At 48.8% G+C, this 24,759-nt stretch overlaps 1 protein-coding gene across 6 annotated transcripts in view; it reads right to left on the bottom strand.

The window, feature by feature from the left end:
- The window catches only part of tn (tripartite motif containing protein thin), a 44,544-nt gene that overhangs the window by 4,118 nt on the left and 15,667 nt on the right, over positions 1 to 24,759 (bottom strand). For 4 of the 6 annotated variants that reach the window (XM_017911191.1, XM_017911194.1, XM_017911193.1 and 1 more), the window contains exons 3-12: positions 18,083 to 18,264; positions 17,070 to 17,303; positions 14,036 to 14,385; positions 11,469 to 11,744; positions 8,750 to 9,074; positions 7,243 to 7,463; positions 5,820 to 6,094; positions 5,231 to 5,543; positions 4,592 to 4,708; positions 2,923 to 4,510 (exon numbers count right to left, since the gene is read on the bottom strand). In XM_017911191.1, coding sequence (XP_017766680.1) covers positions 2,923 to 4,510; positions 4,592 to 4,708; positions 5,231 to 5,543; positions 5,820 to 6,094; positions 7,243 to 7,463; positions 8,750 to 9,074; positions 11,469 to 11,744; positions 14,036 to 14,385; positions 17,070 to 17,303; positions 18,083 to 18,262 — 3,879 coding nt within the window. In that variant the 5' untranslated portion in view covers positions 18,263 to 18,264. Of the gene's footprint in view, positions 1 to 2,922; positions 4,511 to 4,591; positions 4,709 to 5,230; positions 5,544 to 5,819; positions 6,095 to 7,242; positions 7,464 to 8,749; positions 9,075 to 11,468; positions 11,745 to 14,035; positions 14,386 to 17,069; positions 17,304 to 18,082; positions 18,265 to 20,983; positions 21,685 to 24,759 lie in introns of those variants that run through there. The other 2 variants (XM_017911196.1, XM_017911197.1) reach the window with 2 other exon arrangements.

A 24,759-nucleotide genomic window follows, 5' to 3' on the forward strand; every position in this document is an offset into this window, starting at 1 on the left:
GCGGAGCATCGTTACTTTTAATTACCGATTTCTCTTTCCCGTTTCTCTTTTTTCCAATCGATTAATCGATTGTTCCCGGTATCGCGTAGGATAGAGTTCGCTATTGCTTTTCGACTCGAGATCAAACAATTAATCCGCGCGTTGTCGGTGCAACGGAACGCATAAAAGAGTTCGAGCTACGTGCATCGAATGCGTGCAGCAAGGAATTTCCAATCTCTTTTTAATCGAATACCCGTTTCACCGGAATCAGGTATTTCTCAGTACGCGTGTCGTTTCAGTGCAATCGTTTGGAGAAAAAAAGAAAAAAAAGAAAAAGCGTTGCTTCTCTCCCCATCGAGTACCTTTTCGTTGCTTATCATTCCTCAAAGGCATGACCCTGTTCGAGTAACCCTTGGCCACGATAAACGTCCCTTTTCTTAATATCGCGATAAATATGCATGACACCGGAGTTACTGGAAACGGTAGTCGTAAAATTTTAAGACCGCTTCTAACCTATATTTTTCCAGTTTTCTCGTAAACTCGAAGCAGCCGCGATGCTCGAGTTGCATCGAATTTTCGAAACTTCTGCTTGGTCGTACCTCGAAGCTAGGCAAAAAGTTCCCTCCGACTCGTAACGTTTAAACGATACGCCGAAAAGGGACGGTCCCGACGAGAAATTCTCCTCTGTTCGCTTTAAAATTCCAAATGATTTCCGAGCTACCGCGTTTAATGGACGTTCAACGGTAAAACGTATCGGAATAACATCCGTGTTTCCAGTCAAGTAGACTACAGACCGATATAGCCCCACTGACTATCTGAGCTGTAGCGGATATTTAAAGTAACAAACGAGTTATATTTAAACTCTTTACCGCATGCCTCGAGACTTTCCGTATCGTGCACAATACGGTCACATTAGTCCCGTTTCTAATATCTTTCCGTGCATTCTCCCGATACCCGGCAGTTCGAAATTCGATGCTCGTCCCCCGATCACCGATATCCAACAGTCATCCGATAGCCACCGGTCAAACGCGACTGGAAGCAAAGCGACGTAACGAAATTTAGTAGGAAGCTTCGCGAGCTTCCAAGTTTCGTCGGCGAGCCGTCCAAGTATCCCAAGTATCTATCGAGGTGTTTGCGAGCGAGAGCTTATTCGTTGATCCGTTTTGCCGTTGTTCCAAGTATCGAGAAGTTCGCGCAACGTGTATACGCGTGATACCTTGATCGTGGCCGAGCCTCGTCCTACGCGTGGATCGATTTTTACCTTCTCCTCGGAACTATATTTTCGTCGAGTACGCTGTGAATTCGTGGTACGAGCGTGCGTGCATCTTGCTGCGGTGCAACAGAGTTCGAGGGGGGTGTGTGTTAAATGTAAAGAAAAGCTGAGCGCCTTCGTGGAAATACTCGCTGGGGGGTGATGCGTGTAACGAGTAACGAAAGGAACGGATTTCACATGATCGACTCTGACGAACGTTCAATCTGTTAGTGCAATAAATAAAGATGCATTTTTTTTTTTTTTTCGTTCTCTCTTTTATTCCATACTTTTCGCGTATCTCTTGGGAGGCGGGGGTGGCAACGTATAAACGGGCAAGAAAAGACTAACAAAGATACTTAGAAAACAACTGGGGTGAAAAGAAGAAGAAGAAGAAAAAAAATAAAATTGGAAGCGAAACAAAGAACAGAGACGGTAAAAGTAGTGACTTGCAGGCGGGACACGACATTTCTCTCTTTTCGTTCTCTTCTGTTACGTACTTATATGAACTGAGGACAAGTTGAGAGGGAAATAAATAATACGAGTTATCACAAAGAAATGCAGTTTATTTACCACACCAACAAACTGACGCAAGCCTATTTACTAGGAAAAAAGAGTACAAAAATTTGAAATGATACGAAGGTGCGAAGGTGCAGCGGGAATGGCTCGTCACGCGTTACGCGGTCCACGTTTCGTCTCGCGGTCAACGCGAATGGTACCGCGTGACGTGTCATTAGCGCAATCACGTCGCGATGGGAACGATTCGGAAGCGATTCGGCATGGACTTAAGCTGCTTTTCAGGAGGACGGTATATCTCGTGCTACGCTTAGTTTAGTCGACTAGAGCGATGTTTCTTTTTCCTTTTTTTTTCTCTCGTGTCTACGAAGCTACGTGTATTGAGCAATGCGGGGATAATTATCGCGGGTGATCAACGTAGGAACAAAAAAGTTACGCTTACGATCGTACGTACGATTATCACAATATATAAAATGCAAGTTTTTCACCATACAATAATTACGCGAATCAGTGACGTCTACCGTTTGTTCTTTCTGTTTCTTTTATCTTTTCGGTTTTTCCTTTTTTCTCTTTTTTTTTTTTCTTTTTTTCTTTTTCGCTCGAATCTATAGTTACCGGTGGATGCGTATGAACGATCAATGATATCGATTGGAAGACGTTAGTGGATGAAAGATTCCGGGCAGCAGTTTCGCGAGACGCGACGACGCGAGCGAATAACTATTCGAACTGGAAGGAAAACACGGGCAAACGAACGTTCCCGAAGCAAGGGACCGAGGAATTCCGATGCCTCTTATCGCGAGGCGTGTTTCTCTGTTTATGTTTCGAATCGAAGGTTCGCGAGCGAACTAGTTCTCTTACCCGGGCACGTGGGAAACGCGAGGAACGACAGTGTCGAGACGGACGAACGCGAAGAAAGAAGCAACGATCGAAATAACGAAGAAGAAAATAGGAAACTGCTGCGTCGGATCTGCCTATCGGCGATATGCAGTCTCGTCTGTATTCGTGTGAGTAGTCTTTGCAGTCTTTTACGACTAACACCGACGAACAACGACAAAATAGAAGGCGAGAACGTAAATACGGTGAGAAGGGGCATGGGGGCACGTGTAGTAGACAGGTTACAGGAACAGATTGATTAGAACGCTGTAACACAGTACGGACACACAGAAAACGGTGGTTACCATTTGCATCGGTATAGAGATATCGACACCAGGCGTGTCCTCGTGCTCGTTGGAACTTTCGGTCTCTTTGGATTGGGTAGCGTTCGCGACTAATGCACCGTTCTCAATGTTAGGTCTCGCCACGAGGTCGGTCGTTTGGGAACGAATCGTGCTCGTCTCGTCCTTGCTTTCGCCCTCGACGTCTTTCCCGGCAGACGCGTTCTTCGTCTCGTTTAGTATCACCCAGCCCTTTTCGTCCACGCTCCACCCGTTCTCGGCTAGCTTCGAGTCTTTCGCGTCTGCCTTTTCTTTCTCGTTCGTGCTCGACACCGGCCAATTCGTCCTCTCGTCCTCGGTAATCGTCGCCATATTCCTCCATGCCTCCGTCGTGTTCTTCCCGCTCGTTTCCCGAGTCGTTTCGCTCTCTACCGGCGAGATGGCTCGGTCCGACTCGGTCTCGGACTCGTCCGACACCAGCCAACCGTTCTTCCCGATGCTGTTTTGCCTGTACACTCGACTCCTCGACAAACTCTCGGGCGACTCCGACATGCTCGAAGCTTTCTCGTCTTCCACCGTTTCGTCTTTGCCCTCGTTGTCGATCGTGTCGTTAACCGGCTGCTTCGTATCGACCAACTTGTCCGACCCGTTGCGTCTCTCCCTGTTCGAGGATGACTCCACGCTCCCGTTACTCGAGCCCAAGTCCTCTCGATCCATCGACTCGAAACTTCTGGAGATTCTCTGAGGGTTTTCTGCCTGCAGATCCTGATCAGTAATCACCCATCCGTTATCGTCGAACAATTCCTCGATACTTTTCTCCTCCAGTATCGAGGAACTTCGTCGCTTCATGCCGCCATCGTCGTACCGTTCCAGAACGCTGTAATTATTTTCGGAATGAGAGTCGGACGATACGTTTAAAACGGTAGTCTGCTCGTCGGTCTCCGAATCGGTCGATTCGTCCTCGCTGAAATCATCGCGACGCTCACCGTCGACGGCTCGATCGTCTCCTTGCTCCGGGTTCTCAGTCTTTTTATTCTTTATGTTACTATTCTCGTCCCTGGACACGTCGTCCTCTTCGTCGTCCGTCTCGGACACGCTCTCGGTGTCGCTCCCGGATTCGCTATCGGACCCGCTCTCGGAATTAATCTCCACGCCGTTGGCATCCACGTTGGTCCCATCCAGGGCTCCCCTCTCGTCGCCGTTCACCACCGTTTCTCGCGACGGTCCCAACGATTCCGCGAAATTCGGATGCTCGTTTGCCCGGTATCTCGTGTCTTTGATAACGGCTGACTGGCCGAGCGATATCGAAGAGTTCACGTCGTTCCCCGAACGACCTTCCACTAACGCGTCCTCGTGGACCTCGCTGCCGTTCTCTACTCGACTATCGTTACCGCTACCTTCGAGACTTTCGATTCTAGTCGCGGAGGAGGAGGAGGATGAGGTGATCGTTTCGTCGGTGTCCGTACTATCGTCCGTGTGGGTTCGTTTGTTCGACTGCGGTTTAACCATCGATCCGTTCGCACCGTCAATATCGTAATCCGCGTTCTTAGCCGCGATTTCGTAATCCTCGACACGATCGGTTGACGGTTCATCGTGTTCGTCACTAAACGTCCTAAAACGATTACGGTCGTGGGGGTTATTGGAATTAGAACTGGCCTGATGATTCTGACCGTGATCTACGTGTGCTACGAACCTGCTGGTGTAGCCGGCCGGCGTTGTCAACGTCGCGGCGCCGCTCGTTGTCGTCGTCGTCGTCGTCGCTGTCGGGCTCGTCACCGAATGCGCGGGACTTCCTCTCGGCGACGAATACCTGAGACACGAGTTCATCTCTCGATATTCCAGTTCAATCTCCTTTGTGCTCGAGGCGCGTTTCGCGAGTACAACCCTTCGCTTCTAATCCCTTCTCGAACCGATCCTCTCGACTTTACATACCCGACGTACTCGATGATCGTCTCTCGCGGCTGATCAAAATTTCACTCCGTTTGAAAAAATGGGCGCACGGTATCGTACCAAGGATAGCGACTAATCGTCGAAATTACGGGCGATTCTCGCGTGAACGTCGTTAACCCCGCTATCGATTCCCGATTTCCCAAAGTCGTCGCATTATCCTCGTTATTCGTTACAACGGAGATAAGCGAAGAGACGGAGAGATAACGGTATCTCTTCTTCCCTTAAAATTCGTGCCGTGACGGACGGAAAAAAAAGATCTGGTTAAAAAATTTGCCATCGAATCGTGGAATTTACGCGGATCAGACCGGCGATTTCGTCTCGCGCGATGTTACTTGTTAATAGAAATGCTCGAATTAGAAGATCCGGGAGAAAGTATACTTGCCTGGTCGTAGGTGAGTTTTCCTTGCTGCCGCGTCTCGCCTCCGCGCTCCTAGCGAGCAGAGGCCCTATGTCTGTCCTCGCCATCGCGGACTCGCTCCTCTGACGATCCTGAGCCGGGGTAGAGGGCGTCGTGGACGTGGTCGTGCCCGCTGGATGAGCATCGGTTTCCGATTCCTCCTCGGTCTCGGATTCCGTCTCTTCCGACGAGCTACTCGTTTCCTCGTCCTCCTCCTCCTCTTCCTCCTTCTTCTTTACGGCGGTCTCTTCTCGCGCCGCTGGGGGTTGCGTGGGCGGTGGTGGGGCTGCGCGGTTACCTAGAGAAATATATGAGAAAATTCGGTACACGGCCGAATAAATATCAACCGCTCTACACGTCCCGCTTTCTAGGCGAAATTACGTTCCCGGGAAACGTCATTTGGAGAGAGGTAAAATCGTTAACGGCGCGCTGTAACGATCCTGCACCTCGGGTCGTTAAACGCGTATTCTCCAGACGAACGACGCGTCGCGACGTTCGGGTCGTCTTAACGGGGGTGTATTCGTGGTGTAACTCGGGTTCGGTTGCCTCTCTAATCGCGATCGAACTCTCTCACCTGTGCCTAAAAAACGGCTCTGGAAGGATCGGGACGCGGGGGTGGCGTTGGCGGTGGTGTCTTTGGCAGTCGGTGGCGTCCCGCTGTGCGGCGACGAGGTCGTGGATGTTGCGTTCGACGCCGGTGCCCTCGACAAGTACTTCTGCTTCATTTCCTCGGCGGTGAATGGTGCACCGGTGCTGCGGATTCCTGATCCTCCCGAGCTCTCGGAGCCCGTGCTCGAGTCTGATGAAGCGCTTCTCGTCGCAGGAGTGTGGGTATCCGTCGAAGTTCTCCTGCGAGCAGCGATATTTCAATTAACGACTTCCTCGAGTCGGTAAACTCGATGGAGTAGCGAGCATTCGTACGCCGTAATTCGTGCCGGTGATATTAGTATACGTCCTGGCTCGCTGTTCGACCTCGCGTAACGAATTTTCCGCGCGCCATTCGTCCATTTTCCATCGTCGCGTGTCCCAAAATCGCGCAAACTTCCAGGCAAGTGGCGAAAGCGGAGGTGGGGCAGGGGGCGTGCAATTGTTCGAATCGGTATCGTATTAACGTATGTCGAATATGAACATTTTCCGCGCGGAAAGAGCTGTTCCGTTAATTCATCGGCTAAAATTACCGGTTCGTCGACGAGGAAAAAAAGAAGAAAAAAAAAAACGAGATAAAAAATGGGAAAGAACAAAATTCCGGGATTAACAAAGGCCCTTTACCGTTTCTCCCTCGTCCCCCTATTGCGCGTATTAGAGTTTTCGCTCATTAAAATACTCGACGCGATAATTTCCGACAACGAACGAATCCGTATTAAAATTCCTGACAGAATATTTAGCGTTATCGACAAGAAGCAGAGAGCTGAAACGGGATGAAATTGTTCAGCCATTTAAACTTTCGGGAACGATAAGGAAAAATTTGCGTACCGTTTCGCGTTACTATCGGAACAATGGACATTTCGAGCATCGAAATCGTTTAGTCTCACTTCGAATCGTTCTCGAATCGTTCTCGAATCGTTGCGTTTCCTATAAACGGAAACGTATAAACGACGAAAGGTAGAATAGTTTTTCGAATGGAACTTTTCTTAAGCTACTGTCGATCCAATTAAATCGTATCGCTGTATCTCGAGACGCAGTGGAAAGCTGCAGGACCTGGAACGTTCCTCTAGCGAACGGACGTAAATCAGTCTGACTAGACGCGCGCTACTACTACTGCGACGCGTACGAACCGAGATCCTCGTGACTTAATGTTAACACAACTGCGAGCGAATTCGATTGGATCGTACGTTGGGCTATCAGTCACGGATGCCTAAATTGTCGTAGCGAGGTTATCGTGTCGGTAAGGCGAAATCGAAGGCCACGGACGTGGAATCGAAATTCCATTTGCGAGGAGAGACTCGGACTCACGGGGGATTATTTTATCGGAACGAAAGGTAGATCTAAAGACGTACCTCGCGGGCATCGGTCTCCGCGCGGGTTCCTCCGGTTCTCGTTCGGAGGGTGTCTCCCTCGGAGGTGGATGTACAGGTGCAGGTGTTGGCGCCGGTTGTCGTTCTTCCACCGTTTCGGTCGCAGGTGTGGCCGCTGTTTTGTTCTGCTTTTTAATCCTAGAAATCTCGTCGTCCTCGCTGGTCTGCCTCGCCATCGCTGTCGGCACTTTTCTCACTTGTACCTATGCGATAAACAGATATATTTAACGAGGCCGTAGCTGCAACTCGCTGAAAAATTCCCGATGAATCGTCGCACGTTCTTTTGCTTTCTCGCTTTTCCATTTTCTCTTTTCTTCCATTTTCTCCCCATTCTTTCTTTCTCTCTGCGACGCGATACGTATGCGTGGATAAATTATTCGTGGGTGATTAGGCGTTAGCGAACGAGGCTGGCATTTTTGCGCCGGGCGTGTGTGTGTTTCGGTGTGTATGAACGGCGACATACGCGAGATGCATGAAAATGCTAGTCTGATTTCGCATGAAAATGTGACAGCGAATGAATAGACGTGTGGTTGTGGGACAAAGAGAGGATTTGTCGCAAATGAACGCGACAGAAATAGATGAACTTCTTCTTGATGAGCAAAATATATTCGTGTATTCATATGTTTCATTTGTATTATAATAGAATTTCGTACAAAAATACAACGGCTAACTACAAACTAAATTTATTCACTCGTGCCTCGAATTATTTACATATTTATGAGTCGAGATCAAGTATACATATCATATTGCGGCTTGCTTCTGTTTTTCCGTATGAAATATTGAATTATTTTAAATTCGTCGAGATTTATTCCCTTTTCGTGTCCATAAAGGGAACGATACGTTATCCGTGCGAGTGTGTACGCTTGTATACATATGTACATTGAACGATCAAAAATTTAGTTCCCGTTGAATCGCATCCAAGCGATATAACGCGAGATTTCGAAGCTACTTTCGTCGAGCTCGCCCATCGAACTGCCCCTCACGATCCATTCCTCTATTTCGCCTGCCATAATAAGGGAATCCGTGTGAAAATTCTGTGCTGCGGAATCACTGTCAAAAACAAATACGACCGTGTGAAATTTACGAACTGAAAAATCAATCGAGTCTACGATTCAATTTACAAATCGAATTTATTCGCGGTCTATCGCGACGATATTTCTCGCCGTTTGCGAAAATCGTTCGCCACCTCGACGGTGCATATTCGCGAACCAACTAATTACGTTCAGCAATTTTTCTCGGAAATCGCGAAACCTAACGAATGCATATAGAAGACGCAGAGAATGTTTCGAGAGGCGGGAGTCGAGCGAGAATCGATAACCAGCAGTTAAAACTCGGCAAATCGTGTGAAATCTAGTAGATAGAAGCTCGCATTCTTAAATTGAACTGTGCGAGTCGCGTGCAATAGACAGTAATCACGAGGTAATATGAAAGACACCGTAGTACCGAGATAATTCTGCTCGTTATAACGTGAAAATATTATTCAATTAACCTGAGGTTGTTTCGGTGGTTGAGGTTGTTGAGCAGGGTGTATCGCCGGTTCCTCCTTCTTCCTTTTCCCGGCTCTCTCGTATTCTTGAAGCTTCTTCATGATACGCGGCGAGTCGGTGAGTCGAAAAATCCCGGAAAGTGGCCCACGTGCCGCGTCTTCTGTGTCCAGAACACGTTCACGAAGTCCCGAGGATTCCTGCGGCGTGGACGTGAACCGAACGGTCGACCTCGAGTCGCCATCGGAATCGTCTCCGTCCCGATGTCGCATGAATCGACTTCTGTACCTCGATTTGTTCCTCGGTACTTCGTACTCTGGCGCGTCGTACCTGTCACCACAATAATTGTCTCTCTTTAATATCTCCTTGTCCTTACTCTTACCTTATTCCTCCAGTTTTACCGAGGAAGCTGCTTTCCAGCGTAGACAAATCTCCGGTGAATATCGTTAGACCTTAGCTACCAGCGGTTGGAGTTAATTCGATAATTCAAGGATAAGACAGAGAAACACGGAGATTCTACGATCTTCTCTGTCTCCAATAATTCCTACTTGGACGTCTGTTTCGATCGAACTCGAGTAATCCGACGATAAAGCGCGTGCCTCTGTATAGAGATCAGCTATCATCCGTCGTGGCAATCTCGAGTGACACGTATCACCGATACGTCACGGAACCATCGGATAGGAACTCTGTAAGTGCACGCTAACGATCCGGATCGAATTTACATTGGATACATAAAAGATACGCCAGAGAGAGAGAGAGGAGCACGAAATCGCGAATTCGAATTTAATACCCCAGTGTTCCATGTTCGGGAGTAATTTCTCTTTAATTTCACGCGTCGATCGAGAAGCCATTATATATTCGTTTTCAACGATTAACTTCTTCGAATGGAATTTCAGGCCCGAATGAAACATTTACTCGCGCGTGATTTTCTGTAACTAGGTTATCTGCTTTGCAAGGCAGTGCACAGCGATAGATTCATCGGGTTTATCCGAGTGTTGCTTAATTATCGCTTTACAGACACGAGGCTGGCTCCGCGCGACGAAGAGGAGATCGCGTATGCTGATTATAATTGATCTTATTCAAATCCGGTCGTACAGTCACTTGCAGGTCGAACCCGCTAAATATTAATTCCGTTCACGGAGCTTGAAATTATTCGAAGATCCCCCGGCCGGAAAATTAGGCAGCCCGAAATGAAATCCGAAGTTCGATTCGATTCCGTTTTATTTAACACGACTCCTTGAACTAATGCTTTCATCGACGATTCGGGGTCTGCTCGAGCGAAGGTTAAATCGGTCCTCTCTTTATCCAGACACTCGATCCGATTTCTCCGCGAAAACATCGTCGAGAAGAGAATTTCCAATTATCGTTAGCCCGTTGCATAACAGACATGTGACGTGGAACACCGTTCTCTACCATCGCGATCCAAATTTCTCGCCCGATCGAGCCAGCGATCTTGGGATTTTTAACGCTACCGCATAAAGCTATAACCATAACCGCTGAACCCGAATAAAATCCGGTCGTTCTTTACAAGTTGCTTGGGCGAAACGAAAGAAACACGAAATAGCTGGCGTAAAAAATTTCGAAGGATGCACGAATATCGTGGACGAATTTGCGTGTCGCCGCTTCGCATAATTGCCCTCTGATAATCGGCTAGAGAACTGCCGAATTTGCGACAATGGTCATGCAACGGAGAGTCCTTAATTGCCTGTTCCTGCCGGCACATCGAGGACACGGAACACCGAATGCACCTTATGCACTTGGTAAATTACTCTTTATTACGCGGAGCATTATATCAAAAGGTTTTTCATTTACATTTTGACGAGGTGACTTAATAAAACGGCTGGTGTGCGTACTACAGCAAACGGCCGGTAATTAAACTCGACCATGCCTATTTCGGCCTCGAGGAAGTTGTTCCCGGCCCACGCCAGGAAAAAGATACAGCCAGAGGAGCCTCGTGTATTTATAACATTTGCTAGAATAGATATGTGGGACATCCTGAAAAATGTATGCCCACCACGGATGCCGTTTGGCAATACTCCAAAGTAATCTGCGTCCACGGTCAAACAGGGTTTTTACCGGTCAGCTAGTTACCAACGAGATGCCTCTTTTCTTTACCCGTCTTCATTTTCCCTGAAAGATACACCCTTTCATCGGACGAAAACCCGGTTCCTCTCTATTCAGCGATATTTCTTTGATCCACCGGCGTGCCGCGTTGTTCCTGCCGGAACACTCGAAGATCCGGATACGTTCTAAAGGGGACAGCATCACGCAGCGCACCCAAGCCAAGTTTCCCTTCTGCCCCGACTGAAACGAGGGTTAGGTGGTCCGCTGTCGCGAGCTGCTCCACGGACGGAAGCCCCGGTGTCTTCCGGCGCATGAAACGGCCATAACCGCGCGATACTTCTACCCCTAATCTCCTCCCGTCGGGGAATATTCGCGTAACTCGACAACCCTCTTTTCCTCGGTGCATCGCGTTTCCAGTGCACCGCGACGCGGAGAAAAGGTTTAACGAGGATGCTCGCCGAAAAGCATCCTTTCTCGGTATATGGTTTCTGTTTAGAAAAATCGCGCGGCCATTATGTAAAGAAGCTGCTCCGAGAGGGATCTGTTTTACGGCCGGCCTGGAAGCTAGCTAGGCTAGCAAAGGCCGGGGTTTTTTGCCACGAAGAAACAGGGGGAACGATAAATAAAGCGGGTAGGGTAAAGAGTAGATGGGATAATTACTCGTATTCGGGCACGTATCGATTTCTCGCCAGTCGCTCTTCCTCTTGCTGCCGGTACTGCGAGGCCAGACGATGGTCGCTTTTGCTTCTCATGAGGCCCGGTGATCCTCCGGGAGGTGCTAGACTGCTCGAGCTACCGAGCAATCCTCCGCTTCCGGTTTCTGGCTTAATATTCAGTTCGCCGTAACCTGCTACATGGAGGACCAGCTGGTTCGGATCGTGTGCCATCACGAAACGCACTCGCCGACTGTAATCCCCGGCCTCGTACTCGAAGTTCCTGTAACCGGGATCGTAAATTAGCTCGAGTTGTAACTAAATTTTTTACCCTTATCGCCGAGTCATGCTATTACGGGCCCACCCGGGGATTTAGCCCAACTTTCCCTTAACGACGCAAGTTTCAGGCATTCTTTTCCAGTTTCTCTGCCAAGGAAATCTTTATCGAACCACCCCCCCAGTTCTTCCGTTCTCGGTTCGAGTATGCACGAGCAAGTATACACTCGAATTTTTCATATTTTCCTATATCGTCCATCCACCGACTTTTATATCCGATTAAGAAAGTAAATCGGGTTTTTCGAGAAAAATGGGAGAAAGAAATGGCGACCTTTTCGAGACTCGCAGCGCATCAGCCGCAGGATGCAACCTTTGCATTTTATATCGAAGAGATCCCTTATTCTCCAGCCCCGTACAGCTTTTCCCTCGTATTTATCGCGAGCGTCGGGTAGAGGCGAGCTCCTAAATATTTCCCCGAGTTTCCTACGCCTGCCTCGTTCATTCGGTAATCCCGCCACACCGAGAATAATAACAGGGCAAAGCGGGATGACTGTTTAAAACTGAAAGACGGTTAGTATGCTGGCGTGTCGCGGGCTAAAGTGGAAGGGTAAGCGGAATTTCGACAAGCTCGGGATGAAAGCTTCCATTTACCTTATGCGCCGCGGAAGATCGAGTGCAAAAGTTCTCCGTGGCCGCTGTGCATCTCGCCTCGAGTACATGTCCATCTTCGCGCGGCGGACAAGTTTCGTGGAATATCGGAGAAGCAATTTGGAAAAACCGGTACGAACGGGTCACGTGCTTGCCGTAAAATTGCAATTTTCATTGTTTTCCCGCCGATCCGACGAGCGAACGACTTAACGTATCCGCGTTTCCACGTTTCCGCCTCGCGAGGAAACGAACCGGTCGAATCGGATGATTCGCGGCGTTACATCGGCGGCCTTACACCGATTCGGATTCGATTGCTCTGTCTAATCTATAAATTGCCCAGTTAAAAATCGAAAGAACGTCGTCGCGTGCAAGGGACCCGCGGAGTTTCCAGAGAATCGGTTCGAGCGGTTAAACGATTATTTTTAATGCGGAGTCTTTAAAGCGGTTGACCGATATTTTCGGTCGCATTCGCGTTACACGCGATCGTCTTTACCCGCGTACACTCGTTCGGAAACTAATAAATACGTCTTCGTGTTCGGTAGAAACGACTTTAAAGCGGCTTTAAAATTCGCGAGTGAGACAGCGACCGCCGTAGAATGAAAAACTGCGCGGGGAATGAAGAACAATTAAAAGACAGGGGAGAAGATAAGACCGGTTTCCCGTTGGCGTACGAAAAGAATGATTTATCGTTCATTGCCTGAATTATGTTTCACGCGCCATATAACGCGGCCGGGCACTTTTATTTCATGAAAATTTATGGAAGAGGGACGCGTGTGGGTGAAAGCATCGGGCGTCGAATGTTTTGGTTATCTACAAAACGTATGGCCTGGCGCGAAATTTGTTGATTCTTAATTGAATGTTGAGAGAGTGATACAGTGCGGGGTTTTTGCGGGAAACGCGGGCGAAAAAGGCTGCCATAATTTTAGATATCGCGGCCTGCTTTGACACTAAACTTGACGCTCGATAAAGCACGAAAAACGAAATACGCGTCTGGGAAATTGCCTTTCCATGGATCAAATTTAAGGTACTTTATATTTCAAGAGGATCGTTATTCCCCGTGGAGTCTACAATGAATTTTTTAGGGATCCCGGATCCTTTGCAGGTTCTAACGTCGTTTAAGGACGACGGAAAACGGATTCCAAAGTCTTTCTTTCCGCGAAATTGAAGTCGCTCTTATCGTTCGATCGCTTTCCGCCTTTTCTTTCCTCCGTTCGAGCATCGACGAGACGCAATTAAAGCGTAATGGTCGCGAGATTTTCACCGAATAAACGTGTCTCTGTTTGCCCGAATTTAATCGTCATTCGCCGAGAATCCTTAAAGAATCCTTAAAGGGACCAACCGGCATCTTTGACTCGACGAATTTCAATCTGAATTCTCGCGAAACTAGTTTACAAGGAGGCAGGCGTAGCGAGGCATTTCCTTTTCATAGCCGGGGCAGTGGAAGACGCAATTTAGCCGAGGGGTGGTTCGTTAGGAATTACGGGATTAAATATATTCGGTTTACCGAATCGGAGGAATTCGCACGAGGAGATATGACGGTGGATGCAACCACCGACACGGTAGCCGGGCTCTCCGCTACCCTAATCTCGCACGAGTCCGACGAAAGCTCGGTGGTTGGTGAAAAAAACGGTTTAGATTTGCGTGACAAACCTGATGAATTCCACCGTACGCAGGAAGAGCTCTTTTGTGTCGAGGAGTTCCGAATCGTCCCATGGCACGTTTTCATTGATGTGAGCCTCCGCCAAATCGCAGTTGCTCTGGATATTCGCGATTTCCAATTCGAGATTCTCTTTGAGCTGAATCAACCCTCTGAGCTCGGTGCTCAGGTATCGATCGACCTCGTTACGCAGATGTTCCGTACGGTCTTTCAAAGCCTTGCTCAGCCTCCGATAAATCTCGTCCACCTCTTCCGCGACCGAGGCGCAGTTTGTTTGCAGACCCAACGTGTTTTTCTCCACCAAAGCCAGCGCGTCCTGCAACCTGTGCAGTCCCCTGCGAATCTGCAAACAGGGTTTCCATTGAATCGATCAAAATCGCTGGGAAAACGCGTCGAATTTTCTTTCAACTCTCCTCTCGTTCTCGCACCCCTTTCTAACCCTTCTCTCGGCCTGGCAAACCGTCAAAGGATTCCCAAACTTTCGGAAAGGACTACGCGGGACACTCGCGTGGGTTCTCCCCGCGATGCTAATCGAGGGGTGCGTTCGGTGTGGCGTTTCGCATTTTGCTTCCAAGCGGAATTCTCATCGCGAAAGGGAAGCGTTTGTTTTGAATACATTAGGGGCGAGCAAATATAACGGCCGGTTATTTTTGGATTGCACATACATAGCGCGTAGTTGCACGTACGCGGTTATGTTGACCTGAATTCGCGGTATTCGTCCCGGTCGGATCGAGTCGCTCGATACGCAACTCGATTTCGATATTTCCGGGGTCTATTTCGAATTTCAAGACCGGCGTAATTACGTCCAGCCTCGTTGCTCGACCGTCGTCATTCGACCGGGGGGAAGCCGAGCGAAGGGTGCCGGAGTGTCGTTCCTCGAACGATAACGCGATCCGTCGTGAAATTAGCAGCGCGGAGGAACGTTTCGTTTCGCGATTGTTGCTCGTCCGTCAGGTTCCCGATAACCTAAACCCGTTTCGAGCACCCTCGACCGCAAATATGTAACCGCGATTCGAAAGCGGTCGGTTCGAAATTCCGCAAGAAATGCAGGCAAGTGCGACCGCCACATTTTCAACGCGATATCAAACATTGATCAACATGTCTTCCGGCACGTGAAAGAGTTTAAATTAAAAATGGAGTGAGCAACGGATTCTGTTTGAAGCCCTCGTTACACCGCGAACAGGACGGGGAATAACCCTTGCGTTTTCTCTGTTCTAGGAATTTCCCGTCGAATTTCGTCGAAGATTTCCTGAGCTTGCACAATGACTACCGAGCTATTCATGGTTCACCTCCATTACGAATCGATGATCGGGTATACAAGGGTTTTCCCTTATTTCTCCGAGAAATATTCTTCCCGCGGTGCGCTCGTTTACTCAACGGGGTTGCATGAAATATTGAACGCGGCCATTTCTCAGCGAACCGCCTCTGTACATTTTTATTAACGCGACAGCATCGCGAGATCCGACCGTAGTAAATTTCCACCGCGTTGCGACGTTACCGTATTAACAATGCGATCCGAGGGCATTTCCAACGCGATTCCGCGTTAACGATCGAAATTCTTTTCAAGTTGAACGAGCCAGCGCAAGAGTGGGCGGACGTATTGGCGAGAAAGGGCGTCCTCGAGTACAGATCGGATCCGAATTACGGTGAAAATATATACGCGAGCTTCTGGAGAGACGTGCCGGCTGAAATCAAGCCGAGGGAACCACTGGAATCCTGGTCAGTATTCGAAAACGTCCTTCTTCGGAAATTTTCATTTTTCTCGGTCCAATTTCAACTGAGAACACGTCGCGGAATCATTCGTACTAGTCGATAAGGATTTTCAAACAGTCGCGTCGATATTTCGTATATTTACGATCGTAAAAGTGGAATTTCGAACAGGTAGCCTGTAATTGGTCGAATTTAATGACTCCCCAGGTACAGAGAGGGCAAGTACTTCAGATACAAGGATGACGACGTGAAAGGTTTGGAGAGCGTGCGCCATTTCACTCAGCTAGTATGGAAAGGAACGGAATTGATAGGTCTCGGAATGGCCAGCGATGCGAACGGAAAAATTTATTTTGTCTGCGTTTACTATCCCCCTGGCAATGTTGCGGGCGAATTCGCGGACAATGTGTCACCACCCGTTCAGGTACATTCTTAATTTTTCTTTCCATTTTAAAATAATCACGACGACATCTTGACGTCACTCATTTTTCGCGTCATCGTTCTTCCTCTTTGTTTTTCGCTTCTCTTTCGACAGTTTATGCCGTTGATTTTAGCAAACGCACGGAGATGGTCGGAAAGGGAGGGAAAATTTGGAATCGTCGTAAAATCAGTCCGCGTAGCTGGTCGATAGGGGAGCAAATGGGAGTCGCGCGCGAGGAACGTACGATCCGGCACGTTTTGCGAATGGCCAGTGAAAATGTAGTCGAACTGGAATTTCAAACACTGCCACGCTTTCTTTCTTATCCCTCTCGTCGACCAGCAATATCCTCGATCCAAAGACGATCGGAAATAGACACGAACCATGTTGGACTCGACGTTTCTGGAGACAGGTCGGGTTTACGTCGGTCCGATCCCTTCGATCCCTTCGATTCCTCCGAATTCTTAATGGACTACCAATCGCTCTCGAATCTACTTCACCGAGGTTGTTCGTAATCCTCGCGAATCACCGATTATTCCACCTCGATTCGGATTTCCCTTGATCCCGGAGAATTTTTAATCGCAGGAAAAGTGGAACGAGGGAATTGGTAAAAATCGAAGACGAAAATATTCGAGGGTGTTCGATCCTGAAATCGGTTCTCTCGCCTTGGTGGCGAGTCGATATCTTCGCGTCGACTTCTTCTTCGATATTTTCTTCTTTTTCCTTCTTATGTTCGAGGAGAAAGTCTGTTCGTCCTCTGCGAGGTTAGCATCGCGAGCGAAAATAGATTTTCATCGGAAAAAGAGTTGGGTATCGCGTAATTTCTTGGTCGTCGAGTCGCACGTGGACGTAACGCATTCTCGAGAGGATTTTCACGGGATCGCGCGGAAATGGCGGCTTACCTGGGAATTGATACGCGTAATTTCGCGCCTGAGGATGTCCATGTGAGCGTCCTTGCATTCGGGACAGCACTTCTTCTCACAGTGGACGCAGAGGGAGCAGTAGCTTTTTTCCGAACAGACGCCGCAACGTTCCATTGTCTGGCCGCTGGTCGGGTCCGGCAGCTCCCCGGTGATCTCGATGTGCAATTCCAGGAATCGCTGCAGGGTCACGTTGGTCGGGAAGGCCTGCACACCCTGGCGAAAACACGACGCGAGTTAAAACCTCTCCACGGTTCCCTTCATCGAATAACCATGACTCCCGTTCGCAATGAAACGAAAGAAATTCCAAACAGGGGGATAACTTTGATCACGGGGACGCGAGCACGTGGCTTTTACCTGAAATTGAATTTCATACGGGTCTCGTCTCCATCGCGTTTCTTCGTTTCAGCCTCGTCCTCCATTTCTCTTCCTTGTTTCTTCCCTTTTACCTCCTTTTATCTCCCCTTTGTCATTTTTCCTTCACTCTTAACCAAGAACAACCGAGTTACGTTTGACATCGAACGATCGGTTACGCCGCCATATTGGAGAACACTCGAGGCTTATCCAATTTTGCGAAGGATATTCGCCACTGCCAATTGGCTCTTCGAGTAAACACGAGGATGCGCATTATGCACGAGTACGAAATTTTCAAAGGAAATTTTTAAATTGATTATTTAGACTGCGCTGGGTTTAGCGTATCGATGTCAAAAGCTCGTTCGATGTCGAGACAACGAATTTTAATTCTCGAAATCGATCGAGCTTTCGTTCTTCCTCGGTATCGAGACGAAGGGGAACCATAACGCAACCTTTCGTAATTGCTTTTGTTCCCGTAAACTCGCGAAGAAGCTGGAAGACTCGCGGCTGGAGATTGTTGGCAGCGGAAACGGCGAGGAAGTAATAAGTTTTTAAGAGCACGGGGAATCGCGATATTCTCGACAGTGGTGCGTAATCAGCGGAAACTTTGCCCGTTAACGTTCCCGAGATTGATTGCTCACCTGGTAGGGGATGCGATGTTCCGCGCGGCATTCTGGACATTTCACTTGTCGACGCACGTAGTCAACGAGGCCATCCATGCACGGTTCCATGCAGAAGCTGTGCTGGCATGGCAGTAGCTTCGGGTTCCTGTATCGGTCCAGGCATATCGCGCACGTTAGCAGTTGCTCGAACTGCTCCATGCCTGCGAAACGCAAAACGACACTGGTTATTTCTCCTAGTTTCTCTCGTCTCTCCCTCTCCCTCTATTCTTCAACGCGCGAAAATGAACGGAAACGCACAGGGACCACAGGGACTCGTGGTGGACGTATTAAAAGAAATTCATTTTAGTCGGCCCGCGTCACAGGTTTGACCAATTTCCTGTAAAACATCCGCGAACCTTACGCCACTCCTCGAAATACGAAGTCGTCCCCGTCATAGCTAATAAATAGTTGAAACGCGTGATACGTGGCCTGTTGCGATTCGAGATCTGTATTGTGCCAAGTCGTTATTCATCGTGTCGCTCCTCCGCCGAGAGATATTATATTTTCCGCGGTGGTATTTCCCCTTCGCGTTTCCACGAATATCTGGCGTACGAGAAAAACCTTCGCCGCGTCTTCTCCCGTTCATCCTCCGAGTTTGATATTTCCCGGAGAACCGTGCTTCTGCCACGAAAGCCCGGCGATACGCGGACAATGATACGCGCGCGCGGCCAACAAGGCAATGTCAAGTTCTTTCAGAAGTGTCATTGCTCTTCTATTTCGAGACCCAGTGTGTATGTATCGCCGAGGCGAAGTTGTTGCCCGAGAGATGGGTGAACTCGGAGGGTGTCCCTGTGAACTTCGCGCGCTGCAAATTGGCCTGAACGACTCGGTCTTGCAATTAGACGAGTGGCTTGGCAGCCACGCCACCGTTTCGTATTCTCGTTTATCGGACCGTTTCAAAATTCCTCCCCCGATTTATGTTCGGCACCGCGGCACAGTTTCCAAAGTGGCCAGCGAATTATCGAAAGTGCTCCACTTTGATCGCTGGAAAATACGAAACTTTGCATCTTCGCCGCCAGCACCACACCGCGTCTTTCCTTTCCACGCGGATCCACCGCGTAATCGCGGCTCTCGAGCCAAGCAAAATAACGCCTGGCCCACGGATTTTTCAATAACGCGCGTTTTATTAATACTCGTCTATTCTCACTCGTGACATTTGTCTATCGACGTCCCATTAATAACGCGTCTTTTCCATTACCTTCGTCTAAAATTATCCGGGGTCTACTTCGAGTCTGCTTCTATTACTTCCCGCCCATTATATCTCAATGGTCTTTCTTTTTCCTCCTTTTTCCTCCCTCTCTTTCTCTCCCTCGGAATTTCTCTTTCATGCTCGTAAACCGAGCCGGGCATGCTCGCGATAATTTTCTCCCGCGATTCTGGCTCGTCCTCCAATCGGCTGCCGAAAAACGTCGATGAAACGCGGGTGGGTTAAATTTAAAATCCGCCTGTACACGCGCGTACATCCGCGACGAAGTATCAGAGATTATTTCAAAGCGTTCCCTCAGACGCGTAGCCGGCTGTCGGAGCCAAATCCATTCCGGCTTTCGCAACATCGGGATACGTAGCTAGACGTCGAAGGCCGTGCCAAGGACCAATCAGCTCTAGAGCAGAAGCGAAGCAGAAGTCGCGGCGCTGGAAACAAGCGGGCACATTAGAAAGCATTGTTACTCTTAGGCGAACCACTTGTTGATCTTAAGGCGAATTCTAGGGTGCAACAGGCGACTAGGTGCTATTGTATTAGCAACTTTCTGGATGGCGGAGCCAGCGGCAAGTGGAATGTTAATCCTGACACCTAGCCGGAAGCTTCGTGACTTAGCCGGCTTCCGTGGATTTCCCTTTATTTTGATACCAGCCCTGTCACGGTGCGCGTCTCCTCTCCTCCATTATCCCGTCTCCCCCGCGGTCCAATAGATTACACTGTTCCGTCTCTGGCTGCGTTGTTGCTTCTCGTAAATATTTCTTCGGTTGCTTGGAATCAGCGATCGCGATCCAAAGATATTTTTGGCACTCGTATTTGTTTGCGAGGTAACAAAGCGCGAGAACCGGGCTCGCTCAGGGGAGAATTCGCTGAAAAACAGCGTCGTTCCGAGAAGGGGGAGACAAAGGATGAATGGATCTGCGTATCTTCGAAGATCAGAAAAGCGACGTCGGCCAACGGCGAATATCGCGGTCTGCTTTCTTCTTTTACCATTCCCAGCGTTTCCCTCCGAGGTTGGGGAAATTCTTTTTTAGGAGAAAGCAGGCGCAAAGTCCAAGCAGTCGCTCGGATTCTGGTCGGTGACGCGTCGTCGAAAGACGCAGATGCACGTGGCGCGTTATTATTTTCGCGCCAAGTAATCGAATGGCGTCGCGAGCTGATTCAGCCTTTTCCTTTGTCTGCCCGAATCTCGCCGAAAATTGTGGGCGTCGTTTCAACTCGCTTCGGCCACACGATCCAAATTCCCGCTTACTCGGTGCGTTTGCCCGATCCGCTTGGCCTGGCGCGCCAAGTACACGCGAAACGCGATATTTCTGCTTTATTTTCACGGTCTCTTCGATTCCTGTGCATGCGTTGTTTGTCAACCGAGATGCTCCGCGAGATTCTTTCGAAATCGTGACGAGGAAAACATGCTCGACCGAAAACAAAGGACGCGTTGCTAATTATCGATACTGACGACGCGAGCACCTGCGTGCGCTCGAAAATTCCTCGTCTACCGTCTCGTCGGTTACGTATGTGGTTTCGATTTTCATTTCGCGAGAACACGCGACCATTTTCCCAACGATATTTTCATTACGGCCTGTTTGCTCGAGCCGGAAGCGTAGTTTTACGACAAACACGCGGAATCCGTAGCAACGGGAGTATTCGGTTTATTTCATATTCGCTCATATACGTATACGTACCCAGAGTATTATACGTTAAACTCTATCTCTCTCTATTTCTGTCTCTCTCTCCGTCTCTCCGTCTTTGCACGAAACTTCAAAGCGTCGGCATAAAACAAATCCGAGTCCCTTTCTCTCGGCGGAAGAGGAAAAGGGACGAAGGGAGACGGAAGGAAGGAACGGGGAAGGAAGGAATAAGAAAAAATAGGATCGTCCTTGTTATCGGCGAAACTCCGTTCCCGGTGAAAGAAACTTTCCTCGGAGATTTTCCTCCTTCGCGAAGAACGGAGGAAGTTTAAAAAACGTGCACAAAATGGTGTATTCACACGCGGCGGCACACTGGCGACGACACGCTTATCGATCCATTCATGAACTCGCGGCGAAACCCGATTTCTCTTGCCGCGGAAATACAGGGCACCGTGGGGGGTAGTAGAGAGACAAAACGGAAGGTGAAGTTGCACGATCGGTTCACGAGATACTGAGACACGGATCGGCGTGTGCTACTGGAATCGGTCGGTCCAGGGTATACTGACACTTTTCGACGTCAGTGGCCAGACTTACGCTAGCGAAGCGGGTGCTATACTTAGACGGAGACCTTCGATTTCCGGCGGTACGTTTTCGACGAAAGATTCACGCAAGAAATACAGCGAGACTTTTAGAATTCACGCACGCGTGCGTGTTCGTGGACGGACTCGCGCGTGTTAGAGAAGGATTTCCGACTGAACGACCGCTGGCCACGGAGACGAAAATTCGTTTTCGATTGCGAGACGAAGAGCACGGGCGGCAGAGACGGAGATACCCTCGGCTTCGTGGACGTTCGAGCGAGAGGAGACAAAAGAGACCTTGATGTAAATTTAACGTATCTTTGGAATCGTCTTTCTCGGTGGATCCTTCATTCATTCTTCGTTTCGAAGATCTTCGTTTCTACGCTTTTAAATAAACCGTGGAATTCGAGGGGCACGAGGAGTGGGGAAACTGGGGGGATACGACTCTCGACGATATCGCGGTGACGAGGATGAAAACGTTTCCGATACGATAGGAAGGAAGCTTTCGATTTGGTTCATCAGTCGTTATTAAATTCCCCAGCCGAAGTCGTTGTCAACGGCAGACCAGAATTCCCTGGTCGAATGTCGTTCACTCTAAATTACCCGCGACAATGCCGGATTTGATTTCTAATTTCCAATTGTCCGTTTTGTAACTGGGGATTGACGAGACCGGGGCGTAACGAGCGCCATTTAATAAAGCCTTCTGTTTAACGCCGGCATTAATATGCATTTTGTCGTTGCACCGGAGATCGATGGAAATTCCTATTCAATTTCCCCTCACTGTACCGCATCGAAAATCAATGACGAGCGGTGAAAGTGGACCATCGGCCTGGCCATTGTTACTTTTCCGCTGCTTTAATTATCGTTCCCGATTTAGAAGGCATAGGAATATCCGTGTCTCTTCGTTGCCCCGTGATCTATGATTTATTTATTAACGCGTCAACGCGGTTTGATAAATTTAGACGCATCGTCACCGGCCGAGTGCCTCGAAATCGAATATCTTCGACGCGATCAAATTTTCCAAACGTTTTTCCCCGGATATCCAGTTTCCACGAGCTTCGATCGCAACGCGGAATCTTCGTTTTCCCTTTTTCATGCGTCCCATTGCAGCTCGAGGATCGCAAAACGATCACGCTCGCGTTCCCGTCGTCGCAGAGGTAGATCGTTCCCGACACTGCGGTACAATGGCGAGTTTAACGCTGATTAGAAATTATAAGTCAACCCGTTTATCGCGATTAAAGTTAAAACGATGCAGCGGCATGCACGACGTCAGCCGTGAATCGATATCAATTATATTCAATCTGGCGGCACGCCAAGCACCGAGGCCAATATTAAAGGCTAATCCAGATGATCGGATACAGTTGCGCCAGGGAAATTTTAGGGAATTGCCTTCTAGCAGCTTCGCTTTCCATCCACGTGTACTGTCAATTGAGAAAAACGAAAAATCCTTTCAATATCGATATCCGGATAACGTTTCGAGTAGAGGGGTGATACCTAAACGCTGTCATAACTTTGCCTTTCTATCCGTATTTCTTAACCCATCGCGATTCTCCTCGTCGAGATGTTATCCAACCGGTGTTATCTAATTCGGTATCGTCTCGTGACAAGGGACCAAGTGCTCGCGGAGGAGGTTCCTCCGCGAAAGAACGGGAATCGTAACGCGAGTGGTTTTAGGTAGAACGTTGGTCCTATTTGGACTGGTGTTGTTAGCAGGTGACCGGTTACGAGGTTTCGACGACACAAAAAGTCGCCGTCCAGAAATAGCGGCACTCGTGAGAACGGATTGCCGATCGCGATTCTATGTTCCTATTAGCGTCTAGCATCGGCACGAAAATCCGTGCTAAAGTTAGCCGGCGCGTTTCGGTTCTCCAGCGCTGCGTATTCTCAGGTTGAGCTCTCAGAATAGCCCCGGCAGCGTGCTGCTTTTCTTATCGACCCGAGCTTTTCTCTCGTCGGCAAGACAGCTTTCTATGCGGGAATTTACCAGGTGGCTGTTTTAAGTCGGCAAAACTCGGTCGGAGGCCGTCGGAGTCGATAACTGGGAATTTTCTTTCCCAGCGGTGGCACTCTTGCCACGTTCAACGAAACGGGGGATTAAACGAGCGCTCGTTTAATCGAATCCACCCCTGGCCTTCGAGACCCGTTCATTGCGTCGTCGCGATTTTTCTGCTTATGCTATTTTCTCAAATCTTTCTCTTCGAATCCTCGTCTCATCAGAGTCGAATTAAAATTAAATGAATTAATTATATTAAAATTATCGCGTTAAAATTGCTGGTAACGAGAAGGGTTGAAAAATTTATGGATCGTATAGGATTCCGTTTATCCCGCGACATCGCGATGATAGATGTATCATCGCGCATAAAAAGGTTATCGCGGTGGTAAATTCATAGTGACCGCTGCCTTTTATCCACGTCACGGTTATATTTAATCGCGTCGTGATACGTTTACGAATTCGATCGACGCGTTATACAGGCGTAACGTATTTCCCGTGGAAATGAAAAACGTCGATTCCCGTTTCCCGCTGTTTGTTTCCGTTTGCGCAACGCGGCCTCACCCCCGTCGCCCGTTTGTCGATAAATTTCCGCTGAAACTGGATTTCTTTCTCATTATGTGACCGTGTTTTGTTACCAACATCGATGCCAAGATACGATTATCAGGCTGGAATGAATCGAGCGCGGCCGGTATCTGGCCATTTTCGTCGTCGCGATAACGTGCCGGCCATTATGGATTGTTAAATATTCCTCGTGGCGCGTGGAACGCCGGCGTGAAAAGCCATTGAAACACCGAGGAATCGGAACGGCAGCCGCGCAACCGTTCAACCAGTCTATTTAACGCAACAAAACTATGTCTATTTATCAGCATCGACGAGCCATTGTTCGTCCGCTGTCCGCTGTAACCGGTCTGCCAGTATCGATTTCTCTGGAAAAATAATTCTCCACGCGTCTCGTATTTTCTTGCCCTCTCCAGTTTTCTAATTGACAAATGCCCGAATGTAGTCCCTACCCAGGATAAATCTATATGAATTTTTCCGCTGTCAGTCGCGACGGCTGAAACTTCTTTCGCCACTAGCTTTAGCTCTCTTCCTTTTCGCCTTCTCCCCAGCGTATTCCCTCCACCCTCTTTACTTTCCCGTTCTTCCTCCCTTTTATTCCTCTCTCCACTCGTTGCCTCGCGGCCGCCCTAAACTTCCCTGATCCTCGCGTCGTCCCTCTTCCGCTGTCGTATACACCGCCTAGTCGATAACGTTTCTCG

Source organism: Eufriesea mexicana, unplaced genomic scaffold (genome assembly GCF_001483705.2).
Source record: "Eufriesea mexicana isolate 0111107269 unplaced genomic scaffold, ASM148370v2 scaffold124, whole genome shotgun sequence".
In the NCBI taxonomy this organism is placed as follows: Eukaryota; Metazoa; Arthropoda; class Insecta; order Hymenoptera; family Apidae; genus Eufriesea; species Eufriesea mexicana.